This window comes from Chiroxiphia lanceolata, chromosome 5 (genome assembly GCF_009829145.1).
Source record: "Chiroxiphia lanceolata isolate bChiLan1 chromosome 5, bChiLan1.pri, whole genome shotgun sequence".
NCBI lineage: Eukaryota > Metazoa > Chordata > Aves > Passeriformes > Pipridae > Chiroxiphia > Chiroxiphia lanceolata.
Genome location: NC_045641.1, coordinates 300,598 through 320,235, shown reverse-complemented (window position 1 = coordinate 320,235; position 19,638 = coordinate 300,598). Strand labels below are relative to the sequence as shown.

The 19,638-nt window shown below is 57.3% G+C and overlaps 1 protein-coding gene across 1 annotated transcript; it reads left to right on the top strand.

Annotated features, from left to right (window-relative positions):
- Window positions 1-1,137: 1,137 nt before the first annotated feature.
- On the top strand, window positions 1,138-18,105 carry DENND6B (DENN domain containing 6B). The gene is made up of 20 exons (XM_032688097.1): window positions 1,138-1,298; window positions 3,601-3,639; window positions 3,737-3,779; window positions 4,597-4,709; window positions 7,175-7,255; window positions 7,705-7,810; window positions 8,262-8,341; window positions 8,562-8,624; window positions 9,336-9,391; window positions 10,075-10,197; window positions 11,255-11,350; window positions 11,437-11,531; window positions 12,040-12,105; window positions 12,757-12,821; window positions 13,210-13,299; window positions 13,811-13,864; window positions 14,213-14,322; window positions 15,059-15,161; window positions 16,219-16,293; window positions 16,604-18,105. Exons 1-20 carry the CDS (start codon window positions 1,146-1,148, stop codon window positions 16,724-16,726), a joined length of 1,734 nt encoding a protein of 577 aa, XP_032543988.1. The 5' UTR covers window positions 1,138-1,145; the 3' UTR covers window positions 16,727-18,105.
- Window positions 18,106-19,638: the final 1,533 nt, after the last annotated feature.

Sequence of the window (19,638 nt, the reverse complement as noted above, 5' to 3'; positions counted from 1 at the left end):
ATCCCACTCCTTCCCTGCTCCAGGGCTGACACTGGCTGAGCAGCAGTCTGGCAATAAATAAAACCCCCAAAGCCTCTGGGTTTCACCAGCGCCTCAAATGTGCCACAAAACTCATTTATCCCTGATATTTCCCATTTCCCAGGTGCCACTGTCCTCCCACTCCGAGCACTGAACGAGTCCCCTGGGGAAGCAGCTCGTGCCACAGCCTTCACGTGCCTGAAATCCCACAAAAACCACCACGTGGGATGGTCCCGGTCCAGCCTTTGCCCTTTGCTTTGGCAAACATCCACCTGTGCCCGGCTCTGCCAACGCGCCCCGGGGGCACCGCTCGGGGTGTCCCCAGGATGAGCCACCTGTCCCCAGGATGAGTTACCTGGATCTCCTCAGCTTTTGTGAACGTGATGGTGCCGTCAGGTAACTCCTGCAAAAGGAATTGATGCCACTTTCTCACCTTTCGAAAACGTAACTATGTCGTCAGGTAACTTCTACGGTAGAAGCTGCTTAATAAAGAAAAGAAATCCGAGCGTCAAGCATCGCGTAAAATTCCGTCCCGAAATGAATATGCATTAGGCAGGCGGGGAATATACATGAGACAGGCGGGGTCATGTAAATTTGGCTGTCCAAAAGATGGAACTTTTTAGCCCTTACTGTGCTTGGTTTGTGAAAGCTCCCCGCGCAGAATAAACAGCGTCTGCTTTTTAAATGTGTCTGCGTTTAGAGAGCTCCTAAAATCGGCCCCGCTCTCGGCCGGGATGGGCACCGGGCCTGGGGGCTGCGAACGGGGGGTCGGGGAGGCCCGCACCGGGGACACGGCGGCGGAAGCCACGCACAGCTGGGGGACCAGGGGATAAGCGGTGACGCCGCAGTGGGTTCAGCGGCCCTCAGACCCTCCTCAGACCCCCGCGGCCGCCCCCGAGCCCCGCGGAGCCGCCGCTCCCCTCACAGCGCCGCCCCCGGCCGCCATGACACCCGCCCCGCGCCGCTCTGCGCGCCCCGACCCGTCTCGATGGTGCGGGAGGTGCTCTCGGGACCTCCGGGCCGGCAGGGGGCGCGGCGGAGCGCGGCGGGGCGGGGCGGGCGCGGGACCTCCGGGCCGGCAGGGGGCGCGGCGGAGCGCGGCGGGCGGCGCGCGGGCCGGCGCCGCCATGGACGCGCTGAGCCGGGCAGGGCCCCGGGCCCGCCGCGCCCCCATCGCCCCCGGGCCCGGCCCGTCCCCGCTGCCCTGGGGCCGCTTCGCCGCCTGGATCGACTGCGTGTGTGTCGTCACCTTCGACCTGGAGCTCGGGCAGGCCATGGAGGTGCGCGGGCACCGGGGCGCGGAGGGGCAGCGATGGGGGCGTGAGAAAGGGGTCAGGGGATGGGGAAAGGGGGGATCGGGGATGGGGGTGCGGGGACATCAGGGATAGGAGTGGGGACATCAGGGATAGGAGTGGGGACATCAGGGATAGGAGTGGGGACATCAGGGATAGGAGTCTGGGTGGCAGGGATGGGGAGAGAGGGGGATCGGGGATGGTGGGGATCAGGGATGGAGGGTCAGGGTACAAGTTCGGGAGGGTCTGTGGGTACAAACTCGGGGGTCTCTGGATACAAACTCGGAGGTCTGTGGGTACAGACTCGGGGGGTCCTGTGGGTATAAACCCAAGGGAGGCTCTGGGTACAGCCTCAGTGTTCTGTGGGAACAAATTCACGTTCTGTGGGTACAAACTCAGGTTCTGTGGGTACAAACTCAGATTTGTGGGTACAAACTCGGGGGTCTGTGGGTACAGACTCACAGCCAAGCCCTTGCTTGGGGGCCGCTCAGGATCCTGAATTCCATGTGTTTTCTGTTCCGTGCCCCTGTCTCTCAGTGTACTTCTGTCGTTGGCCTGGAATTCAGCTCTGAAAGCTTCAGAGATTCGAAAGATTCTGATAAAGATTCAAAATATTCTGTAATTCAGGGGTTCCCCCTGTGCTGCTGTTTGCAGAGACAGCAGGAAAGCTGCTAGAAAGGAAAGCACAGGTCGTTGCAGAAATTAGGTGTCATTTCTGTCTCTGACCCCTCCACCCATTTACATTTCTTCAAATAGTCGATGACAGAAGGGAAAAGTGCCAGGGAGGGAGGAGCCAGGTCTGGGATGCTCTCCCTGCCCTCCCCACCAGCCCTTTGCCCTCCAACCCCCCCGAGGCTCTGACTTCTCCCCAGAGCCACAGAAACGCTGGAAATCCCTCCCCGTGGTTCCAAACCATCCCTGGTGTCACTGGCACAGGCTGCTCCCTGCCCAGCCTTCCCAAACACAGGCACTCCGTCAGGCTGGGCTCCTCCAGGGGCATTTCCTGGGATGTTGGCCCCGTTGCCATGGCAGCAGCCCTTGGCACCTCCCGGGATCCAGAGTTTGGGGTGCCGGGATCCCTTTCCAACAACGTGTGTCTCCTCCTTGCTCCTTCATTCCCATGGATGGGGAGAGCACTTATCACACATTATGACGTGGCTTAAGCCCTTTTGGACTTTCACACATCAAACATTCCTTTTTACTTACCATTTTTTTTGCTTTTGAGAAGCTGTAGCCACATGGATTGGTAGCTACAATCCAATCTGGTTTGGATTTGGAGGTTTTAATCTTGTGGATATTTAGTGATTTCCCCCCACCCCAAACGCAGAGGAATGTCAGACTTAAAGGGAGGGGGAACTAAAGATGCAAAATCAGAGAATAATTAAGGTTGGAAAAGGCCTCCAAGATCATCAAGTCCAACCCTGGAAGTCAAGGCCTGATTTTCAAACCATTTACTTGCAGAAAGACCCTCCCCAAAATGCAGCAGGAGAAGTAGGAGCCTTGTCTCGACTCTTGACCTGAGTTAGACCTTCAGCAAATGTGGAAAGCTGGGTGTCATGGGATTCCTGGGCTCCTGGGGAATCAGGATCAGCTGCCCAGGTCTCCCTGTTCCTGCTCTGGTCACTATTCCATGGGAATTAACCAAGTCCATGTTTGGCTGGAGATTAAATCAGTCCCAGCCCCGGGGATGTGCTCCGTGTCCTGAGGCAGAAATGGAGCAGAGGGAAGCGTGTCCTGTGACCTCCCCGATCCCCTCTGCAGCATCCCGACCCTTCCCTGCCCGTGGTCCTCCCCCTGGAGCTGCCCTGGGCTGGTTTTCCCCCCGTGTTGCAGCAGCTCCCTGCTCCCAGAGCCGCTCCCACCGAGGGCTGGGCACTGGCACTGTTACCTGGGAGTTTGGCTCTGGCTGAGACGCCCTTGCCAAGGAACCCCTGGGGAACTGTCAGGGCTCCCTGAACTTCCAGCACCCTGGCACGGTGCCACCTGTGCTATTTATAGCCCGGAAAGGAGAGTCAAGCACTGCTTGGAGCTCCTGATTTGAGAAGCAGCTGCCTCTGGAGCAGAGTTCCCGGGGCTGGGACAGATCTCTGTGTCCCATCTCAACCTGGGCTGGTTCCTTCCTCCTCTACCCATTTAAAGCCTCCTGCAATTCCTGCATTTTCCCACCAGGAAAGGCTGTGTGGGCCAAGGTACCTCCTTGTGGGATCTGTTACTTTGGGGAAAATAAGGCATTTTTGGTGTGTAGAAGTCGGGGAACGCACTGACTGACTGTCTCCCGTCTCTTTGGCAGCTGGTGTATCCTCACGACTTCAGACTGACAGAGAAAGAGGTAACAACTATTTATTCCCTTTTTTCTCCCCCATTTTTAAGCCACTCAGCAGCTCTGATGGGGGAATTCTTACTGGGTGTCTTGGGTTTTTTTGCAGAAAACGAGTATCTGCTACTTGTCCTTCCCAGACTCCTACTCAGGTAGGTGGCACCAGGGGTGAAGGAAATGGGTCCAGGGTGGAAGGGCTGAGTTATCCCCTGGGATGCAGCACAGGCTGATGGGCTGCATCCTCTAGAACTGGGGTTCTGGTGCCGTCAGGGCTGAGCAAAGAGGCTTCTTGTCCTGTTGGTTGATGTCTGCATATAGAATCTGTGATCTGCTGGGTGGTTCCTCTAGAAACTCGTGCACTCCTGCTTCCCCTGTGCCAGTGAAACATCCAAAGAAACAGGAAGGGTTCCCTGAGGTGGCAGCTCTTGGGTCTCACATTCCTGTGTTTGTGAGTGCCCAGTGAGGAGCAGGAGCTGGGAGAGGACAATTCCACAGCAAAAGTGTTCCCAAAGCCTGTGTTTATAAACCAGGAAGGGGACAATAAGAATTAAGTCTCAATCCAAGCCTGGTTACTTAAGGGTGGTTCCTGACTGTTGGTTTCCTGCAGCTTCCATGGGCTTATGGAATGGGTTGGGTGGGAAGGGACCTCAAATGTTGTCCAGTGCTACCCAGGGACACCTTCCACTGTCCCAGGTTGCTCCAAGCCCCATCCAACCTGCCCTTGGACACTTCCAGGGGTGGGGCAGCCACGGCTTCTCTGGGCACCCTGTGCCAGGGCCTCCCCACCCTGCCAGGGAAGAACATTTTCCTGACACTTCCTTCCCTCCCCTCGTGTCTCGTGCTGTCTCTCGGGGGTTTCTTTATGCTGTTCCTCTCCGTTTCAGCGTTGGAGCTCCCTGCAGACCCCCCTCCCTGCCCCACGGGAGCCATCCCCAGCTCTCCTGAGCCCTGTGCTGTTCTCTGTCCCAGGTGGCCTTGGGGACACCCAGTTCAGCTTCCGCCTGCGGCAGTCGGGGGGCCCCAGGACCTCCCCGTTCCAGGACGACGGTCGGTACAACCGGGAGGCCCCCCTGACGCTGCAGGTCGGTCCTGGCTCTGCTCACCCCCCCCGGGGCACACAGGGCTGGCTGGGGACACAGCCACACCTGCCGGGGGGCCGTGGGCTCGGGGGGAAGTGCCCCTTTTCTCTGGCCGTGGGAATAGTCAGGACAGGAGGAGGATTTCGGGACAGGGATTTGCTGCCACGTCAGTGCTCACAGAGAGAATGGAGATGGAACTGTGCTGGGAGAGGGAACTGCACCGGGGGGATCCAGTGTGCTGGGAAATAGAGCTGGATCAGGGGACTCCCAGCTGGTTTGGGAGAGGGAACTGAATCCCAGGGATTAAAGATGGAACTGGCTCAGGGGCCCCCAGTTACACTGGGAGATGGAACTGGATCAGGGGACTCCAGTTACAGGAGATGGAACTGGATCAGGGGACTCCAGTTATACTGGGAGATGGAACTGGATTGGGGGACCCCAGTTGTACTGGGAGATGGAACTGGATCAGGGGACTCCAGTTATACTGGGAGATGGAACTGGATCAGGGGACTCCAGTTATACTGGGAGATGGAACTGGATCAGGGGACCCCAGTTATACTGGGAGATGGAACTAGATCAGGGGACCCCAGTTGTACTGGGAGATGGAACTGGATCAGGGGACTCCAGTTACAGCAGGAGATGGAACTGGATCAGGGGACCCCAGTTGTACTGGGAGATGGAACTGGATCAGGGGGAGCCCAGGTCAGAGCAGTGTCACCCCCAGCTGCAGCCCCAGGAGCAGCAGTGGCACGCAGGGAGTCCCACAGGGAATCCCACAGGGAATCCCACAGGGAATCCCACAGGGAATCCCACAGGGATCTGGCTGCCTGTGCACGTTCCCAGGAGGAAACCCAGGAGCGTCCCTGTCTGTGGTCAGTGTTCCCCTCCTGTGTGCAGGGGTGGTGGTTGTTTTCCTTTGTTGCAGGACCTGTGGGTGTAAAGGCAGCTGTGGAATGCCACAAATCCCCCCTTGGGCTGCCTCTGAGGGGTGGGTCAGCCATTCCCAACCCCTCCTGTCCTCCAGCTGTGGTTTTCCATGGGGGAACTGTCCATTCCCTGCAGGGGATGGATGTGCTGAGCTCTGTGGCTTTTCCAAACTGTGCAGGTGGAATCAGCTCTGTCCTCTCCTGCTTTCCCCTCTGAGGTGCTGCTTCCTGTGCATGGGCCTTTCTAACCCTTCCACAGCCTTTTTGTGGGACACCTCAACCCTGGGATTGAGGGTTGCTGCTCTGAGAGGCAGTGGGAGGATTTCTTTCCCTAAGTTCTGGTCTAGAGATTTTTGAGCTTGAATACATCTTTGTAGCACTGGGACACTGCCACGAGTCACCCAGCTTTAGAGTGAGGGAAGTAAAACTCCCAAAGTGCTGGATTCTGTTGTGGGAAAAGAATATTTGGGAAGAGAAAGGTGCCTTTAACTCTGGGGCTTCAAAAATGATGTTAAGGATGCCTGTGTTCAGCACTGATAACGATCCTTCCTCCTTGCTGTGGGATCTTAGAGGCAATAATGAGCTTGAACTGATCCCTGGGGATTTGTGCTGCATCCCTTAGTTTTCCTGGATGTGGAGGAAACAACACCCAGCTTTGTGCCACCCTGAGCAGAGGTTGTGCAGTGCTGCCTTCACTGCTGAGGGAGGAGGAATGCAGGGGCAGGGGACAGGACATTTCCTCCCCTGGCTGAGGATGGATTCCTTCCTCAACAATTCCCTGGCCTCCAGCTGGCAAGGGAGCTGACAGTGGGAGCAGGAGGAGCTCAGTGGGTTGGCCCAGCTGGTCCTCTGTGGAAATCTCCATTAACCCTTTAGATGCTGGGCCTGAAGGTGCTGCAGGAAGGGGCCACTGAAGGTGCTACCTGGAGGCTGGAATGGTTTTTGTTATAGGATAGAATCATGTCATGGAATGGTTTGGGTGGGAAGAGACCTTAAAGATCATCCCACCCTTGCCATGGGCAGGGACACTTGCCACTAGCCCAGGTTGCTCCAAGCCCTGTCCAGCCTGGCCTTGGACACTTCCAGGGATCCAGAGGCAGCCACAGCTTCTCTGGGCAACCTGTGCCAGGGCCTCCCCACTCTCCCAGCTAGGAATTCCTTCCCAATATCCCATCTCTCCCTGCCCTCTGTCACTTTGAAGCCATTCCCTGTGTCCTGTCCCTCCATCCCTTGTCCCCAGTCCCTCTCCAGCTCTCCTGGAGCCCCTTCAGGCCCTGCAAGGGGCTCTCAGCTCTCCCTGGGGCCTTCTCTTCTCCAGGGGAACCCCCCCAGCTCTCCCAGCCTGGCTCCAGAGGGGCTCCAGCCCCAGCTGTGTCCCCTCCCTCTCCCATTTGGGAAGCTGTCCCAGTGAGTTGGGCACAGGGAGCTGTAACTGAGGGAGTGCTGGGCTGTGTAAGAGCAGGAGGGAGGTGGGTGTGGGGTCAGGGGCTGGGGTTGGTGGCCCAGCACTGGTTTGTGCCTCACTCTGGGGGTCTCTTGCAGCGCGAGGCCGCTCATTACTTCGGGTACGTGTACTTCAGACAGGTCAAGGACAACTCCATGAGGAGGGGGTACTTCCAGAAGGTGAGTGCTGAATCCCTGAGGCTGGAAAAGCCCTCCCAGCCCATGGATCCACCCTGGGCCCCATCCCCACCTTGGCCCCCAGCCCAGAGCACTGAGTGCCACGGCCAGGCCTTCCTGGGACACCTCCAGGGATGGGCACTCCAAACCTCCCTGGGCAGCCCCTGCCAAGGCCTCCCCACCCTTTCCACCAACAAATTCCTCCTCAGTCCCAACCTGACCCTCCCCTGGCCCAGCCTGAGGCCGTTTCCCCTTGGCCTGTCCCTTGTTCCCTGGCAGCAGAGCCCGACCCCCCCGGCTCCCCCCTCCTGGCAGGGACTTGCAGAGCCAGAAGGTCCCCCCTGAGCCTCCTTTGCTCCAGGATGAGCCCCCCCAGCTCCCTCAGCTGCCCCTCGTGCAGTGCTGAAGGGGTGGTGTTTGACTGTTTGACTCCCAGCTGTGCCCTTTTGCAGTCCCTGGTGCTCGTGTCCCGCCTGCCCTACGTGAACCTCTTCCAGTCCCTGCTCCAGCTCATTGCTCCCGAATACTTCGACAAGCTGGAGCCGTGCCTGGAGGCAGGTGAGCAGGGGGGGCTGGGAGGGAGGGTCTGCAGCCTGAAATCCTGCAGGGGTGTGATCAGGAGGTTCCGGAAAGACGGCTGAAATGTTCCAGATTGGTTCGTTCTGTAACAAATTCCAACAGGGAAGAACTTTTCATCCGCTTGTCCAAATGACAGCCGGCTGTAAAGGAGGCATGGATGGGAAGGGGAGGGATGGGGCTGTCAGTGTGTTCCCAGAGACAGGAAGAACTGCTGCTGCTGCATCTCTGGCAGGTCTTTTTTGCCTTGTTCAGCTTAATCCTGGTTTGTTAACACCGTGGTGCTGCTGTGGGAATGAGGGGGCTTTGCTGTGAGTCAGGGGGACATGTGGGCTGGGAACAGGCAGTGATGCAGTGCCAGAACTCCCAGGAGCAGCAGGACGAGCTGGGTCTTCCTCCAGGTGACACCTTTCCCTTGTCCTGTGTCCCTCAGTGTGCAACGAGATCGACCAGTGGCCTCCTCCTGTGCCAGGACAGACCCTGAACCTGCCCGTGATGGGAGTTGTCATCCAGGTACCTGTGGCAGGGTGGGAAGGGGAATCTGTGTTCCTTCATTCTGGTTGGTAAAATAGCTGTTCACCCCAGATGCTTCCCCTTTGGTCCCAACCTTTTTGGTCCCCACCATTGGAGTTGGGGATGAGGAAGTTTTCTCTCGTGGGGGGTTGTAGGGAAGGGAGGTGTGTGATGCTGATCCCATCTCCAGGGGTGACCTCTGCTCTTGTGTGTGATCCAGGTGAGGATCCCATCCAGGGTGGATAAACCAGGATCAAGCCCAGTGAAGCAGTTCAATCAAGAGGTGAGTTAAGCTTGGCCCAGGCCAGTGGTGAGCAGAGCCTGGACCACTGAGGGAGGAGGGTGGGAAGAGCTGGAGCTCTTAAATCCTGTTTGAAGAGCCTGGGATCAGTGTGGACTCAGTCACACACTTGGTTAAACTTCAGGCTCTCGTGGCTGGGAGTCAAACAGGGCTCTCAGCACAGAGTCTGTGTGCTCTGAGTGGTTGTTCCCCTTGCTTTTCCTGGGAATTCAGGCCCAAGGAGGTCTCCTGCCTTCATCTTCTGAGCTGTGGTGCAGCCTTTGTTCTCTGAGCAGCTTCACTGCTTTGGTTCAGCTTTGATTTCAGTTCTTGTCGTGTCATTGTTCCCCTTTTCTCTCCTTTGGCTGATGTTGGTTTGGGACCCACATTTCTAACCCTTACTGGCTCTGTGTCCCAAGCTCTGTCTTTCCCCAGAGGAGACTCTGGAAAACAAAGGAGCAGACCTGGGCAGCCTTTCACATCTTGAAAGGAAGGGATTTTTGTCAGTTTATAGGCAAGGGACTTAATTTGGACCTTGAATGCTCAATCCAGGCCTGTTCCTGCTCACACCTCTGAGTGTTTACCTTGTTCTCTTCTTTCTGTGTTGCTTTGTGGTTGATGGCTCAGTTTAGATGGAATTCCAGTCAGGATGCTTCCATTTCCTGACAGCTTTACTAACATTTGCTAACAGGCTTTTCTACCTTCTTCCTTCAGAATCTGTTACCAGCCCCACTGGTTCTCCCCAGTGTCCATGAGCTGGACCTGTTCAGGTGAGAGCCACCATTTCAACCCTCTCCCCTCCACCTGAATCCTCTCTTCCTGCTCAGAGTGTCCCAGATATCACAGGGATGATGCAGAATCACAAATGGCTCTCAATGAGGAAAGGCTGGGAGAACTGGGATTGTTCACCTGGAAAAGGGAAGGCTCCAGGGAGACCTTGGAGTCCCTTCCAGTGCCTAAAGGGGCTCCAGGAGAGCTGGAGAGGGACTGGGGACAAGGCCTGGAGGGACAGGACACAGGGAATGGCTTCCCAGTGCCAGAGAATTGGGGAGGGAATTCCTGGCTGGGAGGGTGGGGAGGCCCTGGCCCAGGTTGCCCAGAGAAGCTGTGGCTGCCTCTGGATCCCTGGAAGTGTCCAAGGGCAGGTTGGAGCAACCTGGAATAGTGGAAGGTGTCCCTGAACATCAGGAGATGATCCTTAAGGTCCCTTCCCACCCAACCCATCCCATGGCTGTGTGATCAGGCTGCTTGACATTGCTAAAGAATTTCCTCTAAACGTGTATAAAATGATTGAGGGACAGGACGTGCAAAGACACCTGAATTCCATAGTGGAATGCTAAAAATCCATCCTAGATCTCAAATTCCTGGATGGAAGCACATCTGGGTAGGTTTGTGTGGAACTGCTGTGTCTGGTCTTTCCTGAGCTGCCTTTCTACCCTCCCACCACTCTCAGGTGTTTCCAGCCAGTGCTGATTCACATCCAGATGCTGTGGGAGCTGATGCTGCTGGGAGAGCCCATGGTGGTGATGGCACCGTCCCCAACTGTCTCCTCAGAAATGGTTCTGGCCCTCACCAGGTAATGCCCTCGGATTCTGACAGACTGGGAGCTGTAAAAATCAATTCTGGCAGCTTTTCTCCCTCAGCTCCAGTCCCTGCTGGTCGATGGGGTTGGGTTGGGTTTTCACAGGGAAGCTTTGCAGGATGAACAGCACAGTGAGAGTCCTGCTCGTGTCCCCCCAGGGCAGAGAGGAGGGCAGGGGAACCTCCTCAGTGGTGGTCCACAGCTCTGACCTCTGCTTTAGCCCAAAAACCCAAAACCCTGGAATTCTCTGTAGTGGTTTGACCAGGCCAAGTGCTGGGTCCTGCCCTTGGGTCACCCCAACCCCAGGAACGCTCCAGGCTGGGGCAGAGGGGCTGGAAAGCTGGAAAGGGCCCTGGGGGTGCTGGTGGCAGCAGCTGGACGTGAGCCCAGCTGTGCCCAGGGGGGCAGGAGGGCAATGGCCCCGGGGCTGTGGCAGCCCCAGCGTGGGCACAGGCCCAGGGCAGGGATTGTCCCTGTGCTGGGAACTGGGGAGGCCCCCCTGGAATCCCGGGGGCAGCTCTGGGCCCTCAGACAGGAGAGACCTGGAGGGGCTGGAGCGTGTGCAGGGAAGGGAAGGGAGCTGGGAAGGGTCTGGAGCAGCAGGAGGGGCTGAGGGAGCTGGGGGGGCTCATCCTGGAGCAAAGGAGGCTCAGGGGGGACCTTCTGGCTCTGCAAGTCCCTGCCAGGAGGGGGGAGCCGGGGGGGGTCGGGCTCTGCTGCCAGGGAACAAGGGACAGGCCAAGGGGAAACGGCCTCAGGCTGGGCCAGGGGAGGGTCAGGTTGGGGCTGAGGAGGAATTTGTTGGTGGAAAGGGTGGTGAGGCCTTGGCAGGGGCTGCCCAGGGAGGTTTGGAGTGCCCATCCCTGGAGGTGTCCCAGGAAGGCCTGGCCGTGGCACTGAGTGCTCTGGGCTGGGGGCCAAGGTGGGGATGGGGCCCAGGGTGGATCCATGGGCTGGGAGGGCTTTTCCAGCCTCGGGGATTCCAGGATTGTGTTGCTGTGGCAGCACAAAGCCCTGCCCCAGCCCCAGGCTGCAGTGCCCTGTGTTGCAGTGTCCTGGCCCCGCTCCGGTACTGCTGCGATTTCCGGCCCTACTTCACCATCCACGACAGCGAGTTCAAGGAGTACACGACCCGCACTCAGGCCCCGTGAGTACCCCCCGGGCCCCTCCTGCCCCTCTGGGTGAGGAGACCCCCCCATGTTTCCATTGTCCTGCTTTCTCCCCCCTCTCCAGGCCGAACATCGTCGTGGGCGTCACAAACCCTTTCTTTATCAAAACCCTCCAGCACTGGCCTCACATCCTGCGGGTGGGGGAGCTCAGGATGTCAGGTGAGGGTGGCACCGAGGTCCTGTGGGGCTGGTGGGCTGTGCAGGGGGCTGGCAGGGAGCTGCAGGGGCTGTGATTTTACTCATCTTTGTTCCTGGGAGAGCTGGGAAGCCAGGAGAGGTGTGGACGGGGGCTCAGACCACGTGCAGGGGGGGAGACAGGTTCTGGTGAGGATGATTTGCTGTGTTTTCCTTCTCAGAAAGGGAGAAGCCCTTCCTGGGCAGGAAAGAGAAAACTGCCTTGAGAGCAAGAAAAAGGTGGAGGGAGAGGCTGAATTATTAACTGTGAAACCAAGAGACCTCAAGGCTGAGGAGCTGGTTTTGTGCAATGCCTCCTTAACACATCCTTGTTCCACAATGGTAGCAGGACAGTGAGATGAGGCTTCTGTGAGGGTAGAGGGGAGGGAGGGTGTGAGTTAGGATGGCCAAGTGTAGGGCTGGGTGTTCTCAAGGGCAAAGTGTCTCCCGGGGGCAGAGGCAGAGCCTGAACTGTCACCCCTGTCTGTCACAGGCGACCTGCCCAAGCAGGTGAAGGTGAAGAAACTGGCCAAGCTCAAAACCCTGGACACAAAACCAGGTCAGTCCTCTTCTCAGCCACAATCCAATCTTGTTTACCCTTCCGTGGAGGGGATTTTGCAGGAATGAGAATGTTGTGTCCATCCTTCTTTGCTTCCCACCAAGTGGGTGTGTTGGTGTTGCCACCTCCTCACACCTGATCTGCTGCCCAGGGACATCCATGTCAGATCCAGGAAAACTGCACACCTTTGTTCTGGGGTGGGAAAACCCAATTTGAGTTATTGTAGCACATTATCCCAGTGTTTCCATGGGTTTATTTTGTGTACCACACCTGCTGTTTAGGTGTGATGGCAGTGAGGGGAACTTGCTCAGCTGTCGCAGCTGAGAGTCCCTCCCAGCCCCTGCCAAAAGCTGCCTCCAGGAAGTTCTCTCACCATAAACTCAGTGTAAGAAGGTGCTGGAGGCAGTTCAGAGCCCTTTAATCCTGCTGGGAGTACTGCCTGCCTTAGCAATTCCACGATTTTGTGATTTAATGATTTAAATGATTTAATGATTTTTGTAATTGCACACACAGCTCCCAGGGTCTGTGCTGGGGATCTCAGTCCTGCCCTCCCTGCACTGTGTGACAGTGTCTCCTCCAGAGAAACAGGCAAAAATTCGTTTCTCGTTTCTGGGTTTTTTTCCTGATTTTATGGTTTTTTTTCCAACCTAGGAATCTACACTTCTTATAAAACATTCCTTCACAAAGACAAATCCCTGATAAAAAGATTGCTAAAGGTAAGCACTTCCCACTCTCTCCTGCATCTTGGGTGGGAAATCTGTGCCACCAGCTTGGTTTAAACAAACAGAACCCTCCAAAAGGAACAGGCTTACAGTGATTTAGTTGGGTGTATTTGGACATATCTCTCATGTCAGATTTAGGATTTTTCACATGATATTAAGGATTAAATGCTGGTTCTAACGATGCCCTGAGTGAGAAGAATTGATACCAAAATGCAGCCCAAACCCCAGGTTTTGTGTGGTGCCGTTTGCAGTTTTAGGATGTTTAAGTGTGGATTGGAGGCTGTGTTTGGCAGCCCAGCCCCAGCCCAGCCCCAGCCCTGTGTGTGGCTGTTCTGTGTCCGTGGGTGACACCCCAGTGACCTGGGGGGGGTTGTGCTTCCAGGGGATCCAGAGGAAACGTCCCTCCGAGGTGCAGAGTGCCCTGCTGAGGCGTCACCTCCTGGAGCTCACCCAGAGCTTCATCATTCCCCTGGTGAGTGCCAGGGAGTCCCTGGGGGAGAGGGGAGGGCACAGCAGGGTGAGGGGTTTGCTCTTCCCTGGAACAGCGTCTGTACCAGGCTCAGGAGCGTGGAATCCTGGAATGGTTTGGGTGGGAAGGGACCCTTAAACTCATCCCAGCCCCCGCCATGGGCAGGGACACCTTCCTCTAGCCCAGATTGCTCCGAGCCCCATCCAGGGGTTTTAGTGCCAGGGATTCCAGTCCCTCCTGCCAACCTCTTCCCACCTCACCTGTTCTCTCATGGCACACTTGGGGTTCCTGCATTTTGTGACCTAGATCCTGGTGGGAAACCAGCTGGGACACTTGGACTCACATAAAATGCGACTGTGAAGGAAAAAATGGAGGAAAAACCTGAAGTATGAGGCTGTTGTTGGGCCTGGGATGCTCTGGAGAAACCCTCAAACTCCATGACCTCACAAGAGTCTCCTCAGTTGTTGTAACTTCTTTATCACTGTTTTAATTTGGGGGGTTTATTTCTTCCCAGGAGCACTATATTGCCAGCCTGATGCCTCTGCAGAGAGCCATCACTCCCTGGAAGGTAGGTTGGGTTTTCCAGTTCCTCCTTCTTCCCTGTGGCTGCAGGGTTGGGAATTGTTGCCCCACGTGCTGGTCACACGCTCTGATACTCCATGTAACGTCCCTCCTTAAAGGAAGAGGGTTTGTTATTCCTTTAAAACTACAATAAAGAAGTTGAAACAAACCTTAGGACAGATGTTTCCTGTTTTGCCACGAGCTGAGCTTTGGGAATTTCATTGGAAGGTTAACCTTAAGGTGTTCCTGCAGTTCTATCCTGAGCTTGTGCTTTGTGCACCTTTTCCAGTGTAAATACAGGCCTCACTTTCCTGGTTTCTTTTGGAGTTCTCTAACCTGGACTTTGTGTGTGCAGAACCCTCCCCAGATCCGTCCTTTCTGTCAGGAGGATTTCATGAAGACCCTGGAACACGCTGGGCCTCAGCTCACCTGTGTGCTCAAGGGGGACTGGTTAGGCCTCTACAGGTAGGGTTTGGGTCATTAATTCTCTTATCCCATCAACAGTTATTAGTTATAATGAACATCAAACCCCAAATTAGGACTGGGAGCAAAGAGGGAGCTTTGGGACTGGTCACCTGCAGAACTTATCCTATGAATTGATTAATTCAGAATGGTCGGGAAGAGCAACATCGGGGCAGAGTGAACCCGGTGGTTTGTGGGTCTTAATGAGCAGAGCCCCTGCAGGAGAGTTTGTCCACAGTTACAGTAAGGCTGATTAAATGCAATGGAAAGGACAGTACAATATGAGTGGAAAGAATTCAGAAGTTGGATACTCAGTGGGAAGGAAAAGGAGAAGGGAAAAAATCCAAGAGAGTGATCAGAAACAGTAATCACGGAATTCCAGAGTCCTGGAATGGTTTGGGTGGGAAGGGACCTTAAAGCCCATCCAGTGCCACCCCCTGCCATGGACAGGGACACCTTCCACTGGCCCAGGTTGCTCCAAGCCCTGTCCAGCCTGACCTGGGACACTTCCAAAGCCGGGGAGTCCCTCTCTGCTCAGCCTGTGCTGGGCCCGGCATTCCCGGAGCCAGCTCTGGATCCCCCTGTCCCCTTCCCAGCATCACCTCGTGGAGCTCTTGGGCACATGGGGGGATGTTGGGGTGTCCTGTGCAGGCCCAGCAGTTGGACTGGCTGATCCTGGGGTCCCTTCCAGCTCAGGGTGCTCCATGATTCCATGATTCCCGGGCCTCTCTCCCTGCAGGCGTTTCTTCAAGTCCCCGAACTTCGACGGCTGGTTCCGGCAGCGGCACCGGGAGATGACCCACAAGCTGGAGGCCCTTCACCTGGAGGCCATCTGTGAGGCGGTATGTGCCAGCCATAGGGGTTGGGGCAGTGCCAGGGGACCCCTGGGACCAGGAGTGAGGGCACTGCTGCCTCGGGCACTCCCTGGTCCTGCTCCGATGGGATCTGTGCCCTTGGGATCACGGCCCTGCCTCGTGTCCCTCAGGGCACAGGGATAACCTGGGACAGCTCAGCTCCCACGTCCTGCTCCCACTGCTCCTGCCAGCTCTTTGCCATTCCTCAGGCTCTTCCCAAGCCAGGCTGGAAGCACCAAGGGCTTTTAGTTTATTTGGCCCAGATAGTAGGAAGAAATTCTTTACTCAGAGAAGAGAAGGCTCCAGGGAGAGCTGAGAGCCCCTGGCAGGGCCTAAAGGGGCTCCAGGAGAGCTGGAGAGGGACTGGGGACAAGGGATGGAGGGACAGGACACAGGGAATGGCTTCCCACTGCCAGAGGGCAGGGTCAGGTGGGATATTGGGAAGGAATTGCTGGCTGGGAGGGTGGGGAGGCCCTGGCACAGGTTGCCCAGAGAAGCTGTGGCTACCCCTGGATCCCTGGAAGTGTCCAAGGCCAGGTTGGACAGGGCTTGGAGCAACCTGGGCTGCTGGGAGGTGTCCCTGCCCATGGCAAGGGTGGCACTGGATGGGCTTTCAGGTCCCTTTTCCCACCCAAATTATTCCATGATCATCTGTTGTGGCTTCCTTAATGCCTGATGAAAATAGGGAAGATTTTGGGCAGTGCCTGCTGGGACAATTCCTTGAGCTGAGCAGCTGCTGGAGTCCCCCAGGAGCCCTGGAATCCCTCCAGGTGCATCTCCAGCTGCTTCCACCCCTGGCAGCAGTGCAGGTCCTTGTCCATGGCGTGGGCAATGCCAGAGCTGCTCCTGGCTGGAAATGGGTTGAAATCCTGGGCACTGCTCCTGCAGGGAAGAACCTGTGCTGTTGTGGCCAGGACAGTGGGAGGAGCTCTGTCTCCCTCGTTTGGGAATGAGGATGAGAAACCTGTCCTCACCTTTGTTTCAGGCTTTGCTTAGGGGTATCCTCTGGGCAGTGTCCCTGAGGAAGGCCCCTCTCTCTCTGTAGGACATCGTGGCCTGGATGAAGGACAAGTCTGAGGTGGAGATCGTGGACCTGGTGCTCAAACTCCGGGAGAAGCTGGTGAGTTCTGCCCTCTCCCTGCACTCGCTGCTCTCACTCTCCATGGCAGGGACAGACCAGGGACATGGATCACACCTGTACCTTGGAAGCTTTGTTCTCACTCCCTGGAGAACCGGGAAATGGGACAATTGGGAAACCTTGTGTAAAATGCTCAGAGTTCTGAGGGTTTGGGTTCTTCGCCTCCCTGAGGCCCAGGGGGTGTTTCCTTGTTGTCTCATATCCCAGACTAGAGCGCCCACGTGCCAGAGCCGAAGGCAGAGGGGAAAGGGGAGCCCCTGAAGGTGTTTTGCCCCCGTGTCTGTCCCTGCAGGTGCGGGCCCGGTGCCAGCACGTGCCGGTGAGGGAGGAGACGCTGCAGCGCGTGGGGCTCTACATTGACACCATCATCGGCTCCCTGCCCGAGGACCTGCAGGCCGTGCTGCACCACCCCTGAGCACAGGGGGGCTCCTGGAGAGCCAGGGACCCTCCCACCCCGCTCCCACCCCGCTCCCACCCGGCTCTGGGCAGCTGCAGTTGTGTTTGGAGAGGAAGTTCCGTCCCGGATCCCGCCGGCGGGGCCCGGATCTCCCCTGGGGGGGACTCGGAGCGTGGGTCGGAGCCGTGGCTGCCCTGGGGAGCCTGTGCACTGCTCCCTGTCTGATCCCGCTCCGAGGGGCTGGGCTGGGGCTGTCCACCAGGAATTGTCCCCCGTGTGGCTGCCAACAGGGCAGGAAGTGCCACCAGGCCTCCAGCAGCACGTGCCAGGCTGTGCCCGGCGTGCGGTGCCCGCTCAGACACACATCCTGGTCCAGCGTATTCCCATGGCCTCATCCTGCCTGGAAGGAGCAGGAGCAGCCCTGGTTGGGCTCAGGACAGCTCCTGATGATGCGGATGAGGTGAAGAAGCTGCCCCTGCCCTGAGCAGCCCTGGCTCAGCCCAGTGGGAGCTCCAGCTGCAGATGGAGTGGGAAGAGGAATCCTGGACATGGAAAGCTGCTGGATTCTCTCTGGAGCAGAGCCAGAGAAGGAGGGGCTGGTGCATCCCCAAGGATCAGAGCTCTCCAGGGTGCCTGGGGTGGCTGCTGGGAGGAGCTGGCTCCAAATGCCATTCCCTCTGCTTGGAGAGTCGGGTCTGTGACTGGGGCTGTGCCCGGGGCACTGGGAGGGCTGAGCTCAGCCTGCTTCCCGAGAAAACCTGTTGGAAAATCTGATTCCTACAGTCCATGCCAAGAGGGAATGCACAGGATTGGGCCCTGCTCCTCTGTTCCTGCCTTCAGAGGGAGCTCCCCCTGCCTGGAATCCCCTTCCTGCCCTGGGAATGGATCCTCTGTGAGCCCAAGGCCTTTGCTGCTCCATGTCTGCATTTCCCCGTCTGCGTGTCTGGCCAGGGCTGAAATTTTTGCCTAAAAAAAGGGATTAGGAGGGATCTGGCAGCCTTGTCCTGTCAGAAGCCTGCTGTGGTTGAACTTGGCACCTTTGCAGGTGGCAGGATGGATCCTGCCCAGAGCCGTGGCATTCCCAGTGCTCCCAGTGGAAGCTGCTCCGTTTCCATCGCTCTGCCCCTTCTCGGGGCTGGGGAGGTGTGGGGGGCTCAGGGCTGGCTGAACTCCTGCATTCCCCCTCTGGAGCCAGGCACGGAGCAGCAGGAGCCCCCTGGGCCTCCCAGTGCCTCTGCCCTCCCTGGAGCCTGGAATTCTGTACAGTATCCTTAGGGACAGTGTATATTCTGTACATAGTCTGTGTGTGTCCGTGCACAGCTCTGGGGGCCCTGCTGGCCCCAAACACTCTGTAAAGTAGAAAATATTAGTTTAAAAAAAACCAAACCTGAAGCCAAGCTGGGTCCTGGTTTGGAGTCTCCAGAGTTTATTTGGTTTGGGGTGGGCTGTCCCTGCTGTGGGGTTTGGTCACTCCTGGCCATCGGCATCCGAGTCCTCCGGGGGGTTCACAGCACCCGGCCTGGTGTGTGTCCCTCTGTCCTTCCCAGGGCAGGGGATCATGGAATCATTTGGGTTGGAAAATCCCCTGAGCCCAGGGAGTCCAACCATCCCCCAGCACTGCCAAGGCCACCACTGCCCCATGTCCCCAAGTGCCACATCCACAGGGTTCTGAAATCCCTCCAGGGATGGGGACTCCGTCATCATCCTGTAGCTGTTCCTCAGCAGCCCAGATTTCTTTCTTCTGGCATTATCCCTCTCAATGATGTATTTTTAGTTTTGCATTTCTCCCAAACCTCATCTCCTGCAGACTCATTATCGTGGAATCCCACACTGGTGTGGGTGGGAAGGGACCTTAAAGCCCATCCAGCCCCACCCCTGCCATGGGCAGGGACACCTTCCACCAGCCCAGGTTGCTCCAAGCCCCGTCCAACCTGGCCTTGGACACTTCCAGGGATCCAGGGGCAGCCACAGCTTCTCTGGGCAACCTGTGCCAGGGCCTCCCCACCCTCCCAGCCAGCAATTCCTTCCCAATATCCCATCTCTCCCTGCCCTCTGGCACTGGGAAGCCATTCCCTGTGTCCTGTCCCTGCAGGCCACTGTAAATAGTCTCACTTCAGGGTCGTCCTTTTCCCTTTCCTCCACACTGTCCATTTTTCTCTCTGCCCCCCTCACCCCCACCAGGTTTTCAGCCCTGCCTCGTTCCCAAATCCTGGGTTATCTGAGCCACTGTGTAGAATAAAAAATGCCTTATAAACTCTGCAGCCTAGATTAAATCCCTGTTTAACAGCTCCAGGTCCCACTTAGTCCATGGGATGGAGGGGAGCAGGGGATGCAGGGTCACAAAATAGGTTGATAGTCAGTCACAGGCTTTAACAGGAATAAACAGGACATTCATTTCCCTGTGGGAACCTGCCCAGCACCTCCTGTGCCCTCAAACCTTTCCAGGCACGGGGGGCCAAGTCCGGGGAGATCCTGCCTGGACAGGGAGCTGTGGGAAGTGTCCCTGCCCGTGGCACTGGATGAGCTCTAAGGTCCCTTCCAACCCAAACCTCTCCATGATTCCATGAGCAGCCAGCGACGTGCAGATCCTGCCTTGGCTCCGGGGGGAGTGGGACGAGGTGGGAGCTCAGGGAACAGCCCCAGGGACTGGAGGTGGAGCTCAGGGAACAGCCCCAGGGACTGGAGGTGGAGCTCAGGGAACAGCCCCAGGGACTGGAGGTGGAGCTCAGGGAACAGCCCCAGGGACTGGAGGTGGAGCTCAGGGAACAGCCCCAGGGACTGGAGGTGGGAGCTCAGGGAACAGCCCCAGGGACTGGAGGTGGGAGCTCAGGGAACAGCCCCAGGGACTGGAGGTGGGAGCTCAGGGAACAGCGCCCAGGGACTGGAGGTGGGAGCTCAGGGAACAGCGCCCAGGGACTGGAGGTGGGAGC